Below are 18,980 nucleotides of genomic sequence, written 5' to 3' on the forward strand. Positions count from 1 at the left end.
GCATGTAGAGAAGAGAAATGATGGTAGAAACATATTGTGGTTTTTTTTGTGATTCAGTCATTAGCTTTGATAAGCACAATACATAGTTACATGTAGCAACAGAACATACAACAGTCTCCAGTCTGAGCCAAGCTATTCCAGGCACTTTAGCTGGTGTAGAATGGTGTGGTGGCATGCGCAATGTGAAGTTCGCATGCTGCACGTTTGGAGCCAAGACTGCAGTCCTGGAGTGTGATGCAGCATGGAGTCGCGGCCAGAAACACCTTGGATTCATCCCATGCTAAATTTTGAATTAATTTTTGTTGAGTGTTCATAAACATTTTACTGTTGACAAGTGTTTCACATTCAGCTATGTAACCCCATGTTGGGTCACAATCCACAGTTTAGGAAGCGAAATTTATACAATATTCTACACAATAGGTGGTTAAAATACATTATCCTTCTCAGCACATGCAACATTCCCCATGTAGGTTACATGGTGGCCTGCAAGACAAATCTAGATAAAATTCTAAAACTTTAAACCATATCAAGCATCTTTTCTGACCCCTGCTCAATAAAACTACAAACCAATAGAAAGAAATTCTTTTCTAAGATACTCAAATGCATAAAAATTATATAGCTGACTTTTAAACCAGGGAATCAAAGGTGATGGCAGGAAATAAGTAAATTATTTTTTGGTTTATATTGTTTGGGTTTTTTGAGATAGTTTCATGATCTTAGCAGGCTAGTCTTAAACTTATATAGTCCAGGCTGGCCTCAAACTCACCATCTTTATGCCTCAGTCTCCCTAGAACTAGGATTCAGGTGTATACCACAACACCTGACTTTTAAGAAGTTTAAAATTTTCTTGAAACAAATGAAAATGGAGACACAGTATACCAAACCCAGTGAGACACAGAAAATGCAATACTTAGAAGTAAGTTTATAACAATCAATGTCCACATTAAAAATCTAGGGCTGGAGAGATGACTTAGCGGTTAAGCGCTTGCCTGTGAAGCCTAAGGACCCCGGTTCGAGGCTCGGTTCCCCAGGTCCCACGTTAGCCAGATGCACAAGGGGGCGCACACGTCTGGAGTGCGTTTGCAGAGGCTGGAAGCCCTGGCGTGCCCATTCTCTCTCTCTCCCTCTATCTGTCTTTCTCTCTGTGTCTGTTGCTCTCAAATTAATTAATTAATTAATTAAAAAAAATCTCACCCAAAGATCCTAAATACATATCAGTGTAATTCAAGGAATCAGATCAAATCCTAAATTAGTAGAGTGAGAGAAGTAATAAACATGAAGGCAGAAATAAACTAGTCTTTAATAAACTGCCAGAAGATGGCGAAAGCTTGTGTTACCAAAAGATAAATAGGCAAATTCTTAGACTAATTAGGAAAAGGAGACAGGACTCAAAGGACAAAATCACATTGACACACTGCAGAAATACAAGGAAATTTGGAATATTTTTTTCAACAGCTATCTGTCATAAATTCCAATGAGCTAGAAAACAATGGCAGATTCCTGACATATATGGAACCAATGTTGAATCATGAACAAAAAGAAATTGTGAACTGGTAAACTACAGGTAAGTAGATTGAGCCAGCAATGTCTCTAGTTAAAGAAAAGCTCATGAGCAGATGGGTTCGCTGTTGAGTTCTACCAAACATTTAAAGAAGAATTAAAATAAGCCTCATTATGTAACTCAAGAAAATAGGAAGAAATTTTCCAAATATGTTCTATAAGACAAGCATTACTTTGGTACCAAAACAAGGTAAGGAAAGAGGAGGAGGAAAAAGCTATAGTATAATATCCTTTATGAACATAAATGCTAAAAATCCCCAACAAAATACTGATAACCAGAATCCAACAGCATATTAAAAAGACAAACATCTTGATCAAGCAGGATTCATCTGAGAGATGCAAGGATCATTCAACACACACAAATCAACGAATGTGCTACCTCACACCAGTTGAATAAATGAACAAAACTATATGATCATTCTAATATATTGAACAAAAGGTATATCACAAGATTCAACATCTGCATTCATGGTAAAAATGCTGAACACATCAGTCAGAATGAATGTATTTCAACATAATAAAAGCCATATGTTAAAAGTCTGCAGCTATGACCAGGCTGCCCTGGTGCGAGAGTGGCTGCAGTCTCCCTTGTAAGGAGCGCGGATCCCGCTGCTGAGATGCCATGAGCAAGGACCGCCCTCCCGAGCTGAAGACACTTGGGGACAAGAAGTTATCATCGAAATTGAATGGTGGCAGACATGTCCAAGGAATACTGTGGGGATTTGAACCCTTCATGAATCTTGTGATTAATGAATGTGCAGAAATGGCAACTAGTGGGCAGCAAAGTAACACTGGGATGGAGGTCATAGGAGGAAATAGCATCATCATGTTGGAAGCCTTGGCATGACTTTAAACAATGGCTTTTCAAAGACATTCATGCCCCCTTGCAAAGGGCCTGTTGTACTATTGATGTGAAATCAGGTCATGTACATTTTCATGTTAAACTTTTTGCTAAGTATAAAAAAAAAGTCAACAGCTAATATTATTACTGAATGAGAACAAGCTGCAAGCTTTTTCACGAAGACCAGGAGCAAGGCAAGGATGCCTATTTTTACAATTTTTAATTAACATAGCACTGGAAATCCTAGACAGAGCAATTTGGTAAGAGAAAGAAATAAATAGCATCTAAATTACAAAGGAGGAAGTTAAATTATTACTGATAGCAAATAAAATAAGCCAGGCACAGTAAGACAAGAACTACATGATCTCACTTGTGTATGAAATTTCAAGACATTGATTTTGTGGAGTTGAGGGTAGAACAGTAGATATAGGAAAGAAGGAAGGAGGGAGAAGTGGAAAAAGGTTAATCAAGGGATGCTAAGCTACACAAATGTAGGATAAATAAGCCATGTTCTACTAATAGGTGATTATAAATAATTATGTGCTCTCTCTCTCTCCCCCCCCATCTATCTATATATGTAAAACCTAGAAGAGAGTGGGGAGACGAATCAGCAGTTAAAGGCAATTGCTTGCAAAGCCTGATGGTCCACATTTGATTCCCCAGTACCTACATAAAGCCAGATAAACAAAGTGGCTCATGTATCTGGAGTACATTTGTAATGGCAGGAGGCCCTGATGTATCCATACTCTCTTTCTCACTTCTTTCTCTCTTTCTCTCTCCTTCTTTCTCTTAAATAAGTAAATTATTTTTAAAAAGCTAGAAAAAAAGTTATTTAAGGTTTTCAGTACAAGTACGCTTGGGAAGATATGATTACCCTGAGTTAAACTTTGCACAATATATACATGGTATTCTGTATAAAATATTACATGGCATTCTATATAAAATAGTCACATGGTATTCTATAAGTATATGTTTTTGTCAATTAGCAATCACCCATCACTCATAATTAATACATACATATCCTGACTGCCAAAATGTTAATGTTATGAGTGTTCATATTTGGGAAGGACATGAAAGAATGGAAAGAAATTAAAAACTGACCAGGTTTCAGAAGTAAAGCATATACATATCTTATTAGATATATTTAGCAACATAATTTTATATTCTAGTTCCGTGAGAAAGGATGAGTTATTTAACACATGGCTGCCATCTCAAGTGAGTATTCACCCTGATTGGAATTAAAACTTGAGCAGGGAAGATGCCTGAGTCAGTAAAGTGCTTACCATGTCAGCAGGAGCATCTGGGTTCAGATTCCCAGCACCCACATAAAAGCTGAGTGCAGTGGTAGACACCTGTAATCCCAGCACTGGGGAGGCAGACAGGAAGATCTCTGCCACTGCTGGTAACCTATTCTAGCTGAATGAGTAACTCCATGTTCAGTGAGAAACCATGTCTCAAAAACAAGGGTGGAAGTCAAATGTGGTGGTTTGACACCTATAATCTCAGCACTCAGAAGTCTGAGGTAAGAGAATTGCTGTGAGCTCAAGACCAACATGGACTACATAGTGAGTTCCAGGTCTGTGTGGGCTAGAATAAGACTCTTTGTGGTAGCTTGAATGTATGGTCCCATAGACAAGTGTTTTTAAGAATTGACTTTTGTCTCTGGCAGCCTGGCTGGAGGAGGTGTCACTGGGGGATGAGTCTGTTTTTTTTTTTTTTTTTTTGAGGTAGGGTCTCACTCTAGCTCAGGTTGACCTGGAATTCACTCTGCATTCTCAAGGTGACCTTGAACTCATGGCGATCCTCCTATCTCTGCCTCCTGAGTGCTGAGATTAAAGGCATGTGCTACCATGCCTGGCACTGAATCTTTTTTTTTTTTCTTAAACAAACTCCAGACACAGGCACCACTTTGTGCATCTGGCTTACATGGATCCTGGGGAATCAAACATAAGTCCTTTGGCTTTGCAGGCAAGTGCCTTAACTGCTAAGCCATCTCTCCAGCCCAATAAGGTGAATCTTAAGATTCCAGTCCTAGAGTGTGTTTGGGGAGGGGGTGGATCTTGAATTCCCTCCCTAAACTATGTAAAGAGCAGTTTGACCATTCATGACTCTGGCTGTGATCTATGGAAGTGACTTCTTCTGCTATTGATGGTGGTCTCCTGAAATTTGTAAGCCTGAAATAAATCCTTTCCTCCCATAAACTGTGTCTGATGTTTGTCCCAGCAACATGAAACTGATTACAACTCCCTGCCTCAAAAGTAATAAATAAGGGCTGGAGAGACGGTTCAGCAGTTAAAGGCACATGCTTACAATGCCTGGTGGACTAGGTTTGATTCCCTAGGACTCATGTCAGCCAGTTGCACAAACTGGTACCTCTGGGGTTTGTTTGTAGTGATTAGAGGCCCTCATGTGCCAATTCTTTCCCCCATCTCTATTTTTGCAAGTAAATAAAAATATTTTTTAAAACATAATAAATAGCAATGATAATGTGGAATTCAACTGAGGAAGATGCCTAATGCTGACCTTTGGCTTCCACATACACATGTAAACATGTACACACCTGTGCACCAATACACATACAAACATGCAAAGACACTTATACATATCTCACTCTTTCACACACACAAAATAAAATAATTCAATTTAATTTTGATTTTTCTCCTGACATCAAACTCAATTTGTGATCTCTCAAAGATTTCAATGTAGAACAAATTAAGTACAATAGGAAAATCTAAGACACAATATATACGAACTAGTTTTTAAGGAAAATATTTTAAAAATCAACTCCACAAGTTTACAAACTTGCATAGTAGGAAATAAAGATAAACATTTAATCATTTCAACACAGAACATATACTGCTGAATTAGATACAGAATGTTGGAAGGTTCAGTAAGCATGGAGACAATGAAGCTATACAAGGCAGTAAGTATATAAAGCTTTTCTGGCAACATCTCCACCTCAACCACCTCCAAACCAGCTGTAAGCATTTCTCTGCACTGACACATGGAGCCTTTTGGGTAGATGCCCAGTAGGGGAATGACTGGGTCTGTCAGTAATTCTATTTTCATCCTTTACCATAGTTGTCGTACAAGTTTACATTCACACCAACAGTAAATGAGGGTTACACTTTCCCCACATCCTCATCAAGATTTATTGTCATTTGATTTTTTAATGATTGCCATCCTGACTATAGTAAGGTGGAATCTCATAGTTTTAATTTGCATTTCCCTGATTGTTAAAGATGTTGAACATTTCCTTAAGTGTGTATTAGCCATTTGTATTTCTTCCTCCGAGAATTCCCTATTCATTCTCTGCCCCATTTTTTGAATGGGTTGTTTGAGTTTTTATTATTTAGTTTTTTGGTATTTTGTAGATTCTAGATATTAGGTCTTTGTCAGTATATAGCTGTTTATGGTATGTTTGTGCAGAAGCTTTTAAGCTTCATGAGGTCCCACTGGTTAAGCGATTAATTTCCTGGGTTACTAGGATATTGTTCAATAAGTCTTTCCCTACTCCTATTTCATGGAGAGTTCCTCCTATTAGGCCCAAGCTTGTCAGTGCTATTTTGTCTTACTCACATGTTGCTGTTTTCCACATGCTGTGGTAAAGATAATGTCCAACCTCTGCTCATGCCACACTTTCCCCAGCCATCATGGAGCTTCATCTCAAGATTGTAAGACAAAACAAAAAACCTTTCTCCCATCTGCTGCTTTTGGTAGGATGCTTGCACAAGGCCTTTGGTTTGATCTCACAAAATGTAGAAAATATAATAAATATAATATAAGAATAAATAAAAAGTGAATAAGGAAATAAATAGCAAGGAGCTAAAACATTCATAAATAATGATAGAGCTGGCCACAATGACATATACCAATAGTCACAGCACTTAAGAGAGTGAAATGAGAGGATCACTTGAGCTCATAAGCTCAAGACCATTCCAGTCAACATAAAAGCACCTTGGCTCAAAATAAACACACACACACACACACACAGAAAGAGAGAGAGAGAGAAAACACCATGTGTTCTCTCTGATTTGTATGAGTCAGAGTAAAAGACAGCAATAGAGGCCGGGAAGCTAGAAATCAACTATGAGAGAAGGAGAAGAGGAGAGAACTTAAGTGGAGGATGTAGTATATATGGAAGTGAAGGAGAAGAATACTGGGATGGAATGGTCAGTGTGGAATCAGGGAAGCAGATGGAGGAGAGCTGCGAATGTGAGGAAAGTTATTCCAAATTCAAGATGTTTTGATTATGCCATATAGAAACCCATTTCTTTGCTAGATAAATGATATATCTGTTAAAAAAGAGAGATGCTATCTACATAATACCTGTCTTATATGAGGGAAAAAAGGTTACATCAAAGTAGAAAAGTGACTATTTGGAAAGATGAGATTCAGTAGATGGCAGTTTTGGGAGGAAGAAAAGAGAAGACAGTGGAAGTGGATTATGCTCATGGCATATTGCAGAAGTTGTCACTAAAAAGTTATAATAAAATGTATAGTTATAGTTATTAAAAAAAGTTAAAGTCTTAGAATACCTACTGATCTAGCAATCACACACTGAGTATTTAGAACATAGTGTTAAGAACATTAGTTTTTAAATATGGGATATAATAATGTTTGATTAATTATTGTTCATAAAAGCAAAGATAATATCCATGTCTATTATAATGATTAAATTATTGTACCTACATATAATTATATTTTACAGCTATTAAAAATGAACTAGAGCTATAAAACTTAAAAAAAAATAGTGGATAGCATTAATGAGGAATGACACTAGAGGTTGTCCAATACCTCCAAATACAACCATGCACATTAAAAAAGAAAGACATAATTTCTGTCTACTTCATTCAATTGACAGTGACTACTTCACTCCTAACTCTATGAGACTTTTTGTAGAAGTAAACTATGCTCATCTCCTTTCCACTCTATCAGTTTATTCTTCAATAGCCAGCATATGGTTGCTACTTCCCCTACTTTGTTGATAGATATTGCCATGCAGTCTATTTCTCTCTCTCTCTCTCTCTCTCTCTCTCTCTCTCTCTCTCTGTGTGTATGTGTGTGTGTGTGTGTGTGTGTGTGTGTGTGTGTGTATGTGTGTGTGCATGTATGTATATGTATGCATGAATTTTTGTGACCATTTGGGTACAGATGTCTGAACCCCATGTGACTTGGTACAGAGGCCAGAGGAAGGTATCAGGTGTCCTCTCTCTTATTTCTTTAAAATAAGGTATCTCATAGAACCTGGAACTTGCCATTAACTAGATTGTAACTAATGCACCCCTGCAGTTCTCTTGTGTTCACCTCCTAAGGTTGAGGTTATAGGCACAATATAGCCACATCTGACTTTTATGTAGGTGCCAGGGATGTGAACTCAGGTCCTCATGCTTGAACAGTAGCAAACTCTATGTGGTGGTTTGAATGTCTATGTCCCCCATAGCTTCAGGTATTTTTGATTAGCTTCCTGTTTAATTCCTAGCAAGCAGAACACTGGAAGGGTAGATCTTGAGTCCATGCCTGTTGAGTGTGGAGAGCTAGCTTGGACTTTCTTCCCCCACCCCCTCTCTCTTCAATCTCTCTCTCTCTCTCCCCTGTGTATGGACTTGTGATGTTGTGAGGTAGTTTCTTCCACCTTGATGAAGCTTTCCTTCAAAACTGTAAGCCTGAAATAACCCCTTTTTTTTTTCCCCCCATAAGCTGCTTCTGTGTTTCTGGTTGGATGGTTTGTTCCAGCAATGATAAACTAACCACAGCACTCTCTTACCCACTGAGACATCACCCCAGTCCTGGTAGCTGCAAATAACAAATAATAAGTAGTGCAAATAACATGTCTGAAGTGTCCACTATGTTCTAATCATAGGTACAATGACAGATTTCTTTGTTCAAACTAGGACTTTGTTGGATTGTGTTATTTGACTACAAGATACTATCTCCTTTAGATTCCCCAGGAGAGTGCAGTGGACTGTTTCTGGCCCTTTCATATTACATATGAAGAAACAAAGAGTTTGTGAAATCTTTCTCATAATCATATAATTAATAACTAAACACACAAGTTTTAATGCAAGTATTTCAAATATCAGCTTTCCCACTGTTTTTATCCTACCATTATCACCTTCTGAAAATCACCAGCTGTTAGCTGATTACAACAGCAATTTGGTGTGGTCTACTATCGATTTCATTTTGTTTTTATTTCACCCTGAACTACTCTTACTTAATAGATATCCTGCCCATTGTCTCTTTGAGAATAGATTTTATCCCCTTTCTAAAATATTTCTTGCAGCAGATCTACTTCAGGGCAATGTTTATCTCCTGCAGTTTTGTTCTACTTTCATGAAGACAAAATACTAGCGAAAAAATGTTTTAAAATTATTCAAATTGCTTTTTTTTGTTTTTCTGTTTCCTCGCATTACTTTGAACTTGGCCTACACTTTTGTGTTTATATTGACAATGGTCTTTATGTCAGCTATCCATGGCCATTATAAGTTCCTTTAAGGTAGGAACTATTAGGATGCTATCTATAGTTTCTGCTTGCTTAACTATCAACCTACATTTGAGAAATCCATGTCAGTCTAAGCTGATAGTTTTATGAAATTAGACCCTACCTCGAAAAACCAAAAAAAGAAGAAAGAAATTAAGTTAATCAGGGTTGCATGTTCCACCCAGTGACTTATGTGAAATGTCCTGATCTGAAGTTCTATTTTACAAGTGGCTCTTAACATTGAAATGAACACTGCAGCCAGGCATGGTAGCACATGCTTCTTTAGTCCCAGCACTCACGAGGCAGAGGTAGGAGAATCACCAAGAGTTTGAGGCCACTCTGAGACTACATAGTGAATTCCAGGTCAGCCTGGGCTAGAGCAAGACCCTACCTCAAAAAACTAATAATAATAAAAATAATAATAATAATAATAATAATAATAATAAAAATATTGCAGACTGGTTGGAAAGAACACAGGATTTGATGGAGGTGGCATTCAGAAGGGTGAAGAGGGAGGGTTGTGAGAGGGGATTATGACTATGATACATTGTTTATATGTACCATATAAAAAATAAAAAACTGAACTCTACAAAGAAAACTTTTGCTTAAATAAATAAATATAGGATGAAATCATGTGTCTGCTGTTCTGAAAACTAGTTTGATTTTTATGGCATTGTTAGACCCACCTTACTTCTAACACCAAACTGTTTTGATTAAAAGAAATTCACAATAATTCAAACTGTCATCAATGCTGTTCAAATTTATAATACAGTAAGCTGACTTTAGTGGAAAGAGGGATTAAATTTTAGGGATGAGTAATTTTCAACAAAATGATTTTAATCTTGTAAAGAATTTTGAAAAATGTATTTTTGTTTATTTATTTATAAGCAAAGAGAGGTAGAGAGTCAAGAGAAAGACAGAAAGGGTATACCAGGGCCTCTGGCCATTGCAAACCTACTCCAGATGCATGTGCCACTTTGTGTATCTGGCTTTATATGGGTACTGGGGAACTGAACCTGGGTCATTAGGCTTTGTAGACAACTTCTGAGTCATTTCTCCAGCCCACAGATTTTTTATTGTAATCTTGCTTGTGCCTTCAAAAAATACCCGAATACTTCCCTTACATATGTTTTGACTAAGATCCGATCTGGTGTTTACATGTCTTCTTCCTTATTTCTAGTGAAATATGTAAGCAGTAAAATATAGGTTCATTGAGTCTTCAAGCTGCATAGACTGCTAAATGTAAGAAGCAGGTCACCTAAAAATGTCATCGCGTTGAGGAGGCAAGGCATGAAAGGAATCGAGTTGATCAATTAGAAGGTGTGAAGAAGCTGGGCTTGGTGGCGCATGTCTTTAATCCCAGCACTGGGGAAGCAGAGGTAGGAGGATCACCATGAGTTAGAGGCAACCCTGAGACTATGTAGTGAATTCCAGGTCAGCCTGAGCTAGAGTAAAACCCTACCTCGAAAAAAAGAAAAAGAAAAAATGAGATGAGATGAGAAGTAAAAGCAAGGGAGAAAAAGAAAAGGTGTGGAGGGTTGAGAGATAGTGACAAATCTCAGGATGGGAGTGAAGTGAGTCACTGGATACACATAAAAACTGCTGATATGTCCACCTCAGCTGAGATGTACTTGCAGATTTCTGCATCACGTTCAAGAAAATGGCCTCACAGAAATGAATGTTCATAACATCAAAGACAAGTTTCAGTTAATGATTAGAAAATCTCTGGGGTGGGGCTGGAGAGATGGCTTAGTGGTTAGGGCACTTGCCTACAAAGCCTAAGGATCCAGGTTCAATTCCCTAGTGCCCATGAAAGCCAGATACACATGGTGGTGTATGCATCTAGAGTTCTTTTTTCTTTTTTTCTAATTTTTATTAACAACTTCCATGATTATAAAAAAATATCCCATGATAATACGACCCTCCCTCCACTTTCCCCTTTGAAACTCCATTCTCCATCGTAAACCCTCCCCCTCTCAATCAGTCTCTCTCTCTTTTATTTTGATGTCACGATCTTTTTCCTCCTACTATGATGGTCTTGTGTAGGTAGTGTCAGGCACTTTGAGGTCATGGATATCCAGGCCACTTTGTGTCTGGGGGAAGCACGTTGTAAGGAATCCTACCATTTCTTTCACTCTTATATTCTTTCTGCCACCTCTTCCACATTAGATCCTGAGCCTTGAAAGATGTAATAGAGATATTACAGTACTGAGCATTCTGGTCACTTCTTTCCAGCACCATGAGACCTTCTGAGTCGTCCCAAGGTCACTGCCACCTGAAAAGAGAAGGTTCTCTACCAAAAGTGAGAGTAGCAATAATGTAAGGGTATGAACATTAATAGAAGTTCTTACTGGGCAGTTGGATAGGCATAGTATATACATTTAGCCAGATGGCAGCAGATGTTACACCCCTATATATCAGGGATATATTCCCTCCCATGGAGTAGGCCTCCAGTCCAATTAGAGGGCAGCTGGTTTCCACCATGACAGATGTGCCACTATTGCACCCATTGGCTCATTTGGCCTGGCTGGCCAAATATAAGGCTTGCAGCGTCCACTGTTGAGTATCTTCACTGGTGATTTCTCTTTGTCCCACTGAACTGCATGCAGAATGGCGTCTGCCAAGTGGTCTACGTGGAGGAGGTTATCAGCTCAGTTCCAGCAGGATTTCTCAGTGTCCTTGCAGCCAAGTAAGTGGAGTCTTCAGCGATAGGGTCTTACCATCTATTCCTGGTGGGAAGCCAAGGGTCTCGGCAATGGCTTATAATGTTTTGGGTGCATCAGGTACCTCCCTCTCCAACAACTCACTGGAAGGTATCCCAAGCCTGGCATTGAAAATTATCTTTCAACAATCTATGGCTTCTGAATGTTCTATTGTCCAAAAAAGTAGGATTCCATATGATTTATTTATATCCTCTTAGATTTTGATTAGCCCTCCCTCCACCTTTCTTTTACTCAATCTCTTCCCCTGCCCACCTCACTTTTGGGCCTTTTCACCCCAGGTATATGTGTGTATATATATATATGTGTGTGTGTGTGTATATATGTATATATATATATTGTGTGTGTAATATATATATATATATATATATATATATATATATATATATATATATATCACAATACCATCCTATTAAGTACCCCCCTCCCTTCCTTTCTCTTCCTTTTATATTTTTTTCTAGTTTATTGGCCTTTGCTACTGAGTTTTCTTCCTACTCACACAGAAGTCTGATCATCTGTAGCTAGGATCCACATATGAGAGAGAACATGTGATGCTTGGCTTTCTGGGCCTAGGTTACTTCACTTAGTATAATCCTTTTCAGATCCATCCATTTTCCATTTCATTTTTCTTTACCACTGAGTAGAATTCCATTGTATAAATGTGCCATATCTTCATTATCCACTCATCAGTTGAGGGACATCTGGACTGGTTCCATTTCCCAACTATTGTGAATTGAGAAGCAATAAACATGGTTGAGCAAGTATTTCTAAGGTAATAAGATGAGTCCTTACAAATATATGCCTAGGAGTGTTATAGCTGGGTCATATGGTAGATCTATTTTTAGCTGTCTTAGGCACCTCCCACTAATTTCCACAATGGCAGGACCAGATTGCATTCCCACCAACAATGTAGAAGGGTTCCTCTTTATCCTTATCCTCACCAGCATTTATGGTCATTTGTTTTCAGGATGGTAGCCAATCTGACAGGAGTGAGATGGAATCTCAACATAGTTTTCATCTGCATTTCCCTGATGACTAGGGATGTAGAACATTTTTTTAGATGCTTATATGCCATCTGTATTTCTTCATTTGAGAACTCTCTATTTAGTTCCATAGCCTTTTTTTTTCTTTTTTTTTTGGGGGGGGGGTTTCAAGGTAAGAGTCTTGCTGTAGCTCAGGCTGACCTGGAATTCACTATGAAGTCTCAGGGTGGCCTCGAATTCATGGCAATCCTCCTACCTCTGCCTCCCAAATGCTGGGGATTAAAGGCATACACCACCACACCCAGCTCATAGCCCATTTTTTAATTGGCTTGTTTGATTTCTTATTACTTAATTTTTTGCATTCTTTGTACATCTGCATCTAGAGTTCTTTTGCAGAGCCTAGCGGCCCTATGTGCCCATCCACCCCCCAAATAAATAAATAATAAATTTAAAAAAAAAAAACTTCTGGGTCTTTTGCATAGTTGTAAAATATAGCATAATTGGGTTGCTTTTTTTATATGGAACTGAGGACTTAACCATGGCATTAATTGAAAAGAATATTTGTTTCTGGAAGTTTGAACCTATAGGTCTTTTATAGGGGCCTAAAATTAACCTTTCCTACAGCAATCAATTTCCTTATGCATATTCAACTTGTAAAACTGTGTCTCTTTCTTCAGCAGTATTGGATATTGCTCATCACTCTTCAAGAATAAAAATAAACTAAAACGTATGCATAAGAAGTGGAAGTAAAGCAAATAGCAAAGAGGGAAAAAAGCTTATAAAAAAAAGTCTTGGCTATCTGCAGTTCATTTGCAGTGGCTGGAGGCCCTGGAGCACACATTCTCTCTCTCTCTCTCTCTCTCTCTCTCGCTCGCTCGCTCTCTCTCTCTCTCTCTCTCTCTCTCTTTCTCTTTCCATGTTTCTCTGTTAAATAAATAAATAAATAAAATTCTTGGCTAGACAGGACCTTGAATTCCTAGAACTGAATTAACATTTATCAGTATGCTAGGACATTTGCATAGAAATAGGTAAACTACACATCTATGTGGTTTGTGAATGTCCTTGAGAAATAACTTGGGATATCTTCAACCTCTAAAATGTATTCTAATCATCTATTTGTTCATTCCCTAGATGGACTTATATTTGACTTACTTGCATTACACTAGGACAAGTCCTCCCAAGCCCTAAATATGTCAGAAAATGAACAAAAATCAGTTCAAGTAGCCTCATTCCCACAGGCACTTCGACTTTTGGTTTTGAACTTCCCTTCCTAGCTCATTTGTATGTGGGGCTAATATTTGACTGTAGAGACAGCCTTATTCTTTTTTCCTAGAGCGTTAGCCAGAAATCCTCCCTCTTTCTGGTCAGGATGCAGGTTACTTACATTTCTGTGTCCTGAATGCAAAATTTGAGTATAAGAAGTAAATTCAGAACTGAAGCATCAAATTTGAAAGGATTTGCAAATTGTATGCTTGACCAGACCCAAAAGATAACTTTCAAAATGGATTTTTCTAAAGTTTGGGCAGTCTCATCTATCTTAGATCCAAATATGAAGGAAAAATAGTCTTTGAGACAGAAGCTCTGAGGTCCTTTCTGTCTCCTAGACAGCCAGGATCTCACATAAACTCCAAGGATAACCAGGTGATGCTTTCTGAGGAAATGATTGTTCTTAACCTCATAAATCCTCATTATTGGTTCTGTAGTATGCCAAGCAGGGATCAAACTCCCTTGCCTTTGAAAATCTGTCAATGTTTTTCTGTTTAGAGTTTTCTGTATTTCTCTTGGGCCACTCCCCATAGTTGTGAGATTTCATTCTGGTGAGATTTCTTCACATGGGCCATGTCTAAAATTAAGTGGGAAGAAATCTAAAATTGTACCTGAAGCCAAAGAGTTAACAGTTTCTAAAGGATTAGACAATCCTACACGTGCAGTTCTTGCTTAGTTCTCTCACCTTTTCACTTATCATGCTTGGACCACAATGTCCTTCCCACTTTTTATCTGTGTCATCTTTCCTCATCATCTTGGTATCCCTGTCCTTTTGGCATGGAATACTCTACATTTTTCCATATTTCCCATGGCCAATTGCTTCCCATCTTCCCATCACACTGGACTCAAGAGACAATCCCCTTGGGCTGGAGAGATGGCTTAGCAGTTATAGTGCATGCCTGCTAAGCCTAAAGATCCAGGTTTGATTCTCTAGGTCCCATGTAAGCCAGATGCCCGTGGTGGCGCCTGTGTCTAGAGTTTGTTTACAGTGGTTAGAAACCCTGGCACACCTATTCTTACTCTCTGTCTCTCTTTCTCCTCCTCTCTCTGTCTCTAATAAATAAAAATAAATCTTAAAAAAAAAAATCTGAGCCAGGCATGGTGGAGCACGCCTTTAAACCCAGCACTCAAGAGGCAGAGGCAAGAGGATCACTATGAATTCAAAGCCACCCTGAAAAATATATAGTGAATTGCAGGTCAGCCTGAGCTAGAGTGAAACCCTACCTCAAAACAACAACAATAACAACAAAAAGGAGAGACACTCCCCTCAATGACACTTCTGCCAACCATACTATTGAAAATAACATTTCTTGGCCACCATTTGTCTTCTATACTGTTATTGTAATTTTTTTACAGTAGTCTACCAACTACATTTATTGATCTCTGTCTGTGCCCATTGATTTGTAAGCTGCATGTTAACAAGTATGTGAGTCACCTGTACCTCAATACATAGCATAATACCTAATATTATACATAGTAACTGCCCAGAAAATATTTTTTAATGAATAAGGGGATAGTTCTAACTCTTGGTCATATCTAATACTATATTTTTTTTATGTGTTGGGATATATAACTGATCCTGGAGATACCGTAAAGAGAGAAGAAGCATCAATATGCCCCTTGAGATGAGATGCATTCACATCTTTGGTGTCACCTCTCTATCCTGATACTCTCACAAGAGGTGAGCATAAAGGGCAGAGGCTGCAGGCAGTCCACTTAAGACACGCCCTCTGTGCTTACCTGCAGGGAAATGGTGGGATAGTTTAATAGAGGAACTCTTCACAAAAGTGGAAGCAGTATGTCTTCAGAGAAGCAGCAGAGACGCATCACCACCTTAGGCATGAAAGCACAGAGGAGAACAGTGTTCACAGGAACCTGACAACATCTGGAACCGCCTTTGGAAGGGTGAAGCAGTTAATAGGAAGGCCATGGTAGGATTACTTAACTTGCTCCTCTTCCTGCCTCCTTTCTTAGGATAATGAGGAGGCTGTTGAGACATAAAGCAGAGTAAAGTGAATCTGGAAGAGCTAATGGAAGAGCACAGTACCTCTCACTCATATTGTCATTTGAAACTATAGATTCTGATTGCTAATAGGGCGCTTAGCATCAGGTGTGTGTATGAATATATACATATAAACATATAAATATAGGTATATATATATATATATATATATATATATATATATATATTTTTTTTTTTTTTTTTCTTGGCACAAACTAGAGAAGCATAGCACTGATTAAAAGCCTGGGTACTAAAGTTTTTCAATGCCAGTTATTTTACATAATACCTGTGTAACTGAATTCAACAATACCTTCATTGGTAAAACAGTTTCAGAAAAATTTGTGAGGATTAAGAGACTAAAATAGATTCATCTCTGTAAAATGCTTACAGGTATGCCTGGCAAATGCTAAGTCCTTAGTCATTATTAGTTCTTATAATAAAGGACACTTCTTGACTCCTGTGACTCTCTGTGGTCCAGACCTTAAGCAATAAGAACTAGCATCAACATACATAACACATTGTTAGGCATGGTCAGAAGTTTATGCATAAGAACATAAATGGACCTTCGTGTTTGGGGTCCTGGCTTGGAGTTTCTTCTTTGATGATGCCCTGCCTTCTATTCGATATCTTTAGGTTGGATCATAAGCATGGTCATTCTTTTGTAATACTTTTGACACATGTATGAAACAAGGGCCCTGACACTATCTTTAATAGTCTGTAAACTTCTTCTATTCAAAATCAAGGTACATTTTTCTGAACTGCTTAATGTGCTGTGGATTAGTTTGAGGACTCATAGAATGCACATTTGTCTGAAGACAAATTCCAGGAAACCCAGTAACTAGAAGAGAAGATGGTCAGGCACTTCCAAAGTCCTGATGAAGACAATGATGTGACCTGCATTAACTGACAATCCTACCAAGTTCATGTTTTACGTCTACTGTTACATCAACAGCTAAAAAGTAGCAGGGCCTTTAAGGTTCTTTCAAAGCAGACTTTTGGATGCTCCACAGGGAAAGGGAAGTATTGTTTTGTCTCTATGGGAATTTGCTAGTGCCTGTTCAGCCAGTAATTTTTTTCTTAATCTAAGGGACACTGTAGAATGTCATTCCAGAGATCAATGGTGTTTATATGCCTGAATTTTATCCATATTTTTCTCAACTATAAAATAAAATTACCCATGAATATACATTAAAAATGAATATAGGGTGCCAGAGAGGTTGCTTAACAGTCAAGTTGCTTGCCTGTGAACACTAAGGACCCCATACCCATGTAAGCCAGATGGATAAGGTGGCACATGTGTCTGGAGTTCATTTTTAGGGGTTAGAATCCACTCTCTTCACTCTCTCTCCCTCTTTCTCTCTCTCAAATAAATGAATAAATAAAAACAGGAAGTCTTCTAAAGACAAGTGACCTGAAGGAGAGCATGAAAAAAAAAAAAAAAACAGGAAGTCTTCCAAAGACAGTTAAGTGTTCTGAAGGAGAGCAGGAAAAATAAATAAATAAAGAGGACCTCATTAATCAGTTGGCTAGGCTCAATGAAAATATAAAGAAATGCAAGGGTGAATTCTAAGAAGCATTAAGAAAATTAGAAAATGACATGAAAAGGGAACTCAACAGAGGGATGGATACTATACATAAAAAGGCAATACAAAAAACAAACCAAATTGAACAAGTCAAAACCTCTATAGAGGCTCTTACGAACCGAGTCAGTCATGTGGGACCTCAGAACTGGAAAACAATATAGAAGAAACAGCTTGTAAGTCCAAAAATTTGAAGAAGTTCAAAAATTTTTGTGAACAAAACATGAATGGAAAATGAAAGCCAGAGGGCCTGGAATGGAACATTGCAAAGTCTGAGAACATATAGCTTCCAACCTAAACTACTCTACCCAGCAAAAGTATCCCTCACAATAAATGGGGAAAGAAAAACTTTCCATGATGAAAGTCAGCTCTACAAGTATATGAACACAAAGCCAAACCTACAGAGAGTACTTCATGGCATTCTCCATGCAAAAGTCTCAAACAACCAACCTCAAGTACCTACAAGAAGCAGATCACAAACTCAGAGAAGGTACAAAAAACTACAAAGTGCAAGAAGGCACCAAACCATAAAAACCACCATAACATGGCAGGGATTAAATCAAACCTCATAGTTGCTACCCTAAAAGCTAATGGCCTTAATTCATCCTTCAAGAGACATAAACTAACAGGGTGGATCAGAAAAATAGACTGCTCAATTTGCTGTCGTCAAGAAATCCACCTCACCACTAAAGACAGACACCTCCTCTAAGTGGAAGGGTGGAAAATGATATTGAAAGTGAATGTAAATAAGAAACAAGCAGGTGTTGCTATACTAATATCAGATAAAACAGACTTCAAACCAAAAGTAATAAAAAAAAAAAAAACAAAGAAGCATACTTTGTACTTACCAAGGGAATGATCCAACAAGAGGATATCACAGATATAAGTCTATATGCAGCAAACACAGGTGCACCAAAATTCATAAAACAAAAACTACTTGACAACAAAACAGAAATAAACATCAGTGTCCATCATAGCTGGGGACTTCAATACTCTACTATCAGCAATAGATAGATCATCCAAACAGAAAATCAACAGGGAAGAAAGAGAGCTCAACACTATTGATCAACTAGACCAAATCAACATCTACAGAACGTTCTACCCCCAATCCACAGACTACACAATCTTTGTAGCAGTCCATGGAACCTTCTCTAAAATAGATCATATACTGGGTCATAAAGCCTTCCTCCATATATTTAGGAAAATCAACATAATTTCTTGCATTGTATCAGATCAAAATGCTGTAATGTTAGAAATTAACAAGAGATACACCAGGAATTCTATCAGCTTTTGGAGACTAAACAACATACTTTTATATAATAAATAAATAAATGGGTAATGGATGAAATAAAAAATGAAATTGCAAAATTTCTAGAATTTAATGGCACTGAGAACACATCATACCAAAACTTATGTGACACAATGAAGGCAGTCCTTAGGGAAAAATTCATAGCACTAAATGCCTTCATAACAAAGACAGAGAGATCCCAAAACAATAGCCTAACCATCCACCTAAAGGTATGGGAAAAACAAGAAGAATCCAACCC

The 18,980-nt window shown here is 38.0% G+C and overlaps 1 protein-coding gene across 1 annotated transcript; it reads left to right on the forward strand.

Moving 5' to 3' along the window:
• Positions 1-2,182: 2,182 nt before the first annotated feature.
• LOC123462836 (small nuclear ribonucleoprotein G-like) lies at positions 2,183-2,407 on the forward strand. The gene has a single exon (XM_045156974.1). It carries the CDS (start codon positions 2,183-2,185, stop codon positions 2,405-2,407), a length of 225 nt encoding a protein of 74 aa, XP_045012909.1.
• The last annotated feature ends 16,573 nt before the right edge of the window (positions 2,408-18,980 follow it).

The sequence above is a fragment of the Jaculus jaculus genome, chromosome 8 (genome assembly GCF_020740685.1).
Source record: "Jaculus jaculus isolate mJacJac1 chromosome 8, mJacJac1.mat.Y.cur, whole genome shotgun sequence".
Taxonomy (NCBI): Eukaryota; Metazoa; Chordata; class Mammalia; order Rodentia; family Dipodidae; genus Jaculus; species Jaculus jaculus.

Coding starts and splice junctions, on each gene's coding strand:
- LOC123462836 (XM_045156974.1), top strand. CDS start 2,183: ATGAGCAAGGACCGCCCTCCCGAGCTGAAGACACTTGGGGACAAGAAG.